The sequence below is a fragment of the Acanthamoeba castellanii genome (assembly GCF_000313135.1).
Source record: "Acanthamoeba castellanii str. Neff unplaced genomic scaffold scf7180000084618, whole genome shotgun sequence".
Taxonomy (NCBI): domain Eukaryota; phylum Discosea; order Longamoebia; family Acanthamoebidae; genus Acanthamoeba; species Acanthamoeba castellanii.
The window spans coordinates 86439-91750 of NW_004457632.1; the positions used below are offsets into that span (position 1 = coordinate 86439).

The 5312-nt window shown below is 57.5% G+C and overlaps 2 protein-coding genes across 2 annotated transcripts in view; one reads left to right on the plus strand and one right to left on the minus strand.

The window, feature by feature from the left end:
• Nucleotides 1–95: 95 nt before the first annotated feature.
• Nucleotides 96–509, plus strand: ACA1_081090 (uncharacterized protein; the record flags this gene model as incomplete). Its single annotated transcript, XM_004367704.1, has 2 exons — nucleotides 96–115; nucleotides 245–509. 2 exons carry the CDS (start codon nucleotides 96–98, stop codon nucleotides 507–509), a joined length of 285 nt encoding a protein of 94 aa, XP_004367761.1.
• A 2172-nt stretch (nucleotides 510–2681) lies between these two features.
• Nucleotides 2682–5312, minus strand: part of ACA1_081100 (prephenate dehydratase) — a gene marked incomplete at both ends in the record, with an annotated part of 3206 nt that continues 575 nt past the window's right edge. The window contains 10 exons of the mRNA XM_004367705.1: nucleotides 2682–2847; nucleotides 2931–3027; nucleotides 3116–3185; nucleotides 3269–3360; nucleotides 3459–3801; nucleotides 3908–4019; nucleotides 4101–4192; nucleotides 4313–4548; nucleotides 4663–4768; nucleotides 4828–5268. Of these exons, the coding sequence (XP_004367762.1) occupies nucleotides 2682–2847; nucleotides 2931–3027; nucleotides 3116–3185; nucleotides 3269–3360; nucleotides 3459–3801; nucleotides 3908–4019; nucleotides 4101–4192; nucleotides 4313–4548; nucleotides 4663–4768; nucleotides 4828–5268 (1755 nt within the window). The remainder of the gene's footprint in view (nucleotides 2848–2930; nucleotides 3028–3115; nucleotides 3186–3268; nucleotides 3361–3458; nucleotides 3802–3907; nucleotides 4020–4100; nucleotides 4193–4312; nucleotides 4549–4662; nucleotides 4769–4827; nucleotides 5269–5312) is intronic.

Genomic DNA, 5312 nt, shown 5'->3' on the forward strand with positions numbered 1-5312 from the left:
AAGGTACACTGCTTTCTCATTGAGTGGTCTTACGCTGCTTGCTTGGTGGGTCCCTTGAGCAGCACTCACATGCGCATGTACTGTGACACTGCAGAATGGACGCGCTGGACCGGAAGTCTGCCGCGACTTCTTGTACAGAAAGAAGTGCGTAGAGCCACTAACTCCTCAATTGACTCACAACACACGTGAGATTTGACACTTCCTCTTCCCCTCTTCCTCCTGTGGTGGTGGCTTCAACGGACAGTTGTGCGCGTGGCAAGAGCTGCCCGTACCTTCACGTGGCCCTGGACGACAAGGACTCAGAGACGCCCAACAAGAAGCGAAAGGGCGAGCTGACGCACGAGCAAGAGGAGCTGCAGAGGGAGAACCGGCTGTTGCGAGACGAGAACGACACCATCGAGAAGGAGAACAATCAGCTCAGGCTGGAGAACGATGACTTCAAACAGGAGAACTCGAGACTGCGCAGGTACCTCGAGGACATGGGCGGCCGATCGGATGACACCCCCTGAACCATCTCCCACACCAGAACCAGAAAAACACACAAAAAGAGAGAGAAATAAATGACAAGGATCTCCTACTGTTGATCGCCTTTCACCTGCAGTGTAACAATATTTATGAATTATTATGCACAAATGATAAAAACAACAAATATGGGCAGGCGATAAGAAAAGCGCGTGTCCCTTTACAAAAGAAGCCAATTAAATTAAAAATCAATAACGCGGATATTACGTTTTGGTGGGGGCAGCTCAAGAGCAGCCCTTATTCATATCTCTCTATTCACCTAGTCGCACCTCGCTGTAGGTGCCCTTTTTGCAGCGTTGGCTAATCCCAGCTCACACCGCCTCAAGAAGCAGACTCCTGCGACTACTTGGAAAAGAAGAAATCAAGAGGGTACAGGCGACATGAACTTCGGCGTCTACAATGACCTAACGCCTCTACTCGAGGCCCGCTACACGTTTGACCTACCGTGGAGGAAGGACAGCTCCATCAGCCACTCGAAGTCGACATCATCTTCTTCTACAACATCTTCTGCTGCACCCTCACCCTCCCCGAGCAGTAACACAAGTGAACCTCCCAAAGCACCTATCGCCTTCCCCTCGAAGGAGTCAACTACATCGAGGAAGAGGCAAAGCCCCGAACGTAGCGGCCGAAAGGGGAAGAACAATTTCGACGTAGTGAAGAATAAGGAAGATGACAGGAAGAGAAGAGGCGCAAGCGAAAGTAAAACAACAACCAAGTCCATCGAAGAAGGGTACGCACTTCTCCTTCAGTGTATGCTGCACCGTCGCTCCCGGGTCCCTTCCACTTCATTTCTCCACCCACTTCATTTACTCCACCTTGCGCCTTGGTTACGCCAAAAAAAGGAAAAGCGCTCTGTATTTGGGGGAGTTGCTAACCCACTTGCTCTTGCTGGATTCGCTCAGGCCTCCGGCGAGTGACTTGGATGACCTGGCGGGCATCTTGGTGGGGCTCAGCCAAAAGCAGCAGCAACAGAAGCGCCAAGCAGCAGCAGCAGCAGGCGCTACAAGAAGCGGCCAAAGTCGATGCCACGGCGGCCTACTTCGCGGCGCAGAGCAAGAAGAGGAGGAGGACTTCGCCCGAAGAGCTCGACATTCTCGAGACCACATTCAAGAGCGATCCGATGCCCAATCAGGCACTTCGCCAGCAGCTCGCGCGACAGCTGGGCATGACCCCACGTCGAGTCCAGATCTGGTTCCAGAATAAGAGGTCTCACTCTACGCACCGCCATTGAATTGGCAAGCTTCTAACTGGTGATTGTTCCTCCACAGGGCTAAGCTCAAGCGGGACAGCCCAGAACAACCAAGCTCCCCGGCCTCCCCGGCGAAGAAGACCAAAACCGAACAAGAAGCCGCTGCTTCTCCGGCCTCCAACCCCGCCCAGGCTGAAAGACCAGCCCCAGCCGTTCAGCACGGTGTGCAACAGGGTGCCAATCCCAGCAGCATCAGCTCCTCCAGATCGAACTGCCCGCCCACCAATCCTACCAGCCGACCGCCTGCACCAGGCCAAATACTGCCTATCTCCAGCACCGGGCCAGCTCCAGCTCTGGTAGCCCCGTTGCAATCAGTTGCTAACCTCTCGGGCAAGGCCGTCCCCCTCGCTCCTCTCAGCCCATTCCCTCCTGGACCCCATCTCTGGTACGTTCGCCTCAAGTGGCCCTTTGATTTCGCATGCACTCTTCTAACTCGATTGGCATCACAGCAGACGCGCTGGCGAAACATCAGCTGCAGCTTCTGCGACAGCGCGGCCCTGTAGCTCCACCCAGCATTCCCCTACTCCCGCTCTCTGCCTCCTCCGTGCTGCGCTCTGCTCCCTTTCCGAACAACGGGAGTACCTCTACGACGCTGGCCGGACCACCAGCGGCCGCCATGGCTTCAACCGCCACGGGTGGCGTGGCTCTCCAGTCGTCGTTAGCTTCCTTCGCCACGCCTCCTGCTAGTGCGCCGGTACCCATCCGAGTGCCCCAGCCCACACCAACTCCACATCAAGAGATTCGGCTGCTTCCCCCGCAGCCGCAGATGCCCCAGCCACAGGCCTACCGACGGATGCTGCCCGCCCGAACGCCACACCCGCAGACGACCACAATGTGACCGCAACATCAATGAACGACGACAACTGTGATCAACTCTTCTTGCAACCCCAACTGAGGGTGGGAGGAGAATTCATGGGTAGGCCTCGGGAAAGGAGCCGATGATGTTGATGAAGGTGGCCAGTTCGCGCAGTTCGTCGAGGGCCTCCTTCACGTTCTTGTCCTCCACGTGGCCCTCGAGCTCCACGAGGAAGTTGTACGACCAGATCTCGGCCTTGTTGGGGTACGACTCGATCCCGCTGTTGTATGTGCAGCGCACACCGTGCAACATGTGAGAACTGTCGCGCTTGGTACAGATCGAGCGAAGAAGAGAAGCGCGCACCTCATGTTGATCCCATGCTTCGAGAAGATGGTGAGCGCGGACGAAAGGGAACCCACCATGTGCTTCAGGCCGAAGGTGAGGAGTGTTTTGTCCTTCCCTACACGTCCACCGAATGATTGGGGTGGGGGTGGGGGTGGGGGGTGAGTATTCATCCAAACCAAAAGATGAAAGGTGCCAGCGCGCACCTGATGGTCCGGTGAATGTCTTGGCGATCACCAGGAAGCGAGTCGTGTTGTTTGGGTCGTCTTGAATGTCCTGTGTGTCGCGTGTGGCGTGTCGCGTGTGTGTCATGAGACAAGAAAGAGCGGAGCGAGCAGGATAGGGAGAGAGGGGAGAACCTTGCGCACGATCTTGAGGCCGTACTCGCCGGCGAGGAGCGAACTGCCCAACGCTCCGCTGACCTTGCCGTCCGTCTCCTCCCCCGCTTCCTCTGGAAGTGCACGGCGTCGCGCGGACGTGGTCACGTCAGCACCCGCACGCACGCACGCGAGAGCGCGTAATCATGTGGTGGGGGGGGGGCTCCAGTACCGCTGACGAGCTTCGCAGCCTGCGATGATGACGAGACAGACACGCAAGTGGCGCCGGGGAAGGTCTCCTCGATCCACTTGCGCGACTGGTCGAACACCTGCGGGTGGCTGTAGAGCCGGCCCACCTTCTGCGCGCCCTTGCCGTCCCGCTCGGCCGCCTCGTAGGCCGCCAGCGCCTTTTCGTGCAGCAGGAACGCGTGGGAGACCTTCAGGTAGGTCTCGCCGCACACCTTGGCGCTCGTGTCGAAAAAGTTGGCCAACGCCTGGTGCACGCGACCGGTGGTGGAGTTTTCGATCGGTACGATGCCGAAGCTGGTCTTGTTGGAGAGCACCGATTGGAACACCTGTCATACCAGCCGAACGAAAGAGCGAAAGAGAGACACGTCAGCCACCAAGAAAAGAAAGAAGAAAAGAAAAGAAAGGAAAAGGAGAGCGGGCATGAGGGAGCACCTCGGAGAAGGTGGCGCATTCGAGCAGCTCGGGCGTTCCCTCCTTGAAGTACTTAAGGGCGGCCTGATGGCTGTAGCTGGCCTTGGGACCCAGGAACGCCACGCTCACGGGGCTGCGTTGAGCGAGGGAGCAACATGTGATTAGCCAACAAGCCCACGCCACATCCAGAGCGTCCGTGGTGGGTGGGGCTGACCTGAGTCGCTGCAGCAGATAGTCGACCTCGACCTCCTTGGTGAGGGGAATCACGTAGTCTCTGTAGATGCCCATGATCGCGTCAGGATCCACCTGCCAAGAGTCAATGAAGAAGAAGACGACGACGACAACGAAGAAGACAAAGAAAACAAAGAGTCAGCGGACTACCGATGTCACGATGACTGCAATGAATGAATGAAAGCCGGTGCGCACCTTGTACCTGTCGGCGGAGGCGTCGGCCGACGCCGTGTCTTCGCTGATGTCGCGGCCGTAGGCGGAACTCTTGGCTCGAACTCGAGCCAGCACCTTCTTCTCGACCTCCGGGTGGGTGAGCAGGTTCATGATGCCGTCGGTGTCCTTCTCGCGGATGAGCGTCGAGTACTTCTCCTTCTCCTGCTGAAACTTGATCTCGGCCACGAACTTGCCGTAGTGGATGCGCTTCGATATGGCTGCCGCACGAGCATAACGTGTACCACACGACACGACACGACATGCGACACACACCAACGTCAGGTCATGCAAGATGAGAAAAACTCTGCGAGCGAGCAGGAGAGTGAGAGCACCTTGAAGCGCGTTGATGTCCGCGTTGGCGGAGCTGCCGTATTCGCGATTGTCGTTGCCCGCTTCGCAGATCACCGGCACGATGCGCTCCAGGTACAGCCGCATGATCTGTGCGGTGCGTCGAAAAGAGAGGAGGAGTCAGCGGTTCGCCGACCATGGAGCCATACTAACCATCCCCACGATCGCGCAGCGTGGTGCATGGTGCAGACTGAAAGAGAAAGAGAGGGGAAGAGGGTGCCTGCCTTGGGGTTGAGATTGATGTTGTTGGGGCGAATGATGGCCGAGTAGTTGAGTAGGGGCAGGATCGGCCGCTCGAGCTCCTCGGGGTAGAACGGATGCTCGTCTGGGCTCGTGTAGCGTCGCATCAGCGAATGGGCCTTCTCGATCTGCCCAAAGAAGACGTCGAGGAAGCTCTTGCCCTTTTGGCGCACTTCCGTTTCCTCATCCTTGCGGTAGACGGCCGGATTGGCGCGGAATTGGGCGCGTTCGATGAGAGCGAAGATGATGGTCTCCTCCAAGCGAATGAGCGTAGATCGAATGTCTGCCAGCGTGATGGGGGTCTCCTGGAAGAAGTGCTCGAGCGTGGACGAGCCCTGGCTGGTGTCGATCTGCGCCGCCTCGCCTTCATTCAATTGCTTCTCATTTCGCTCCT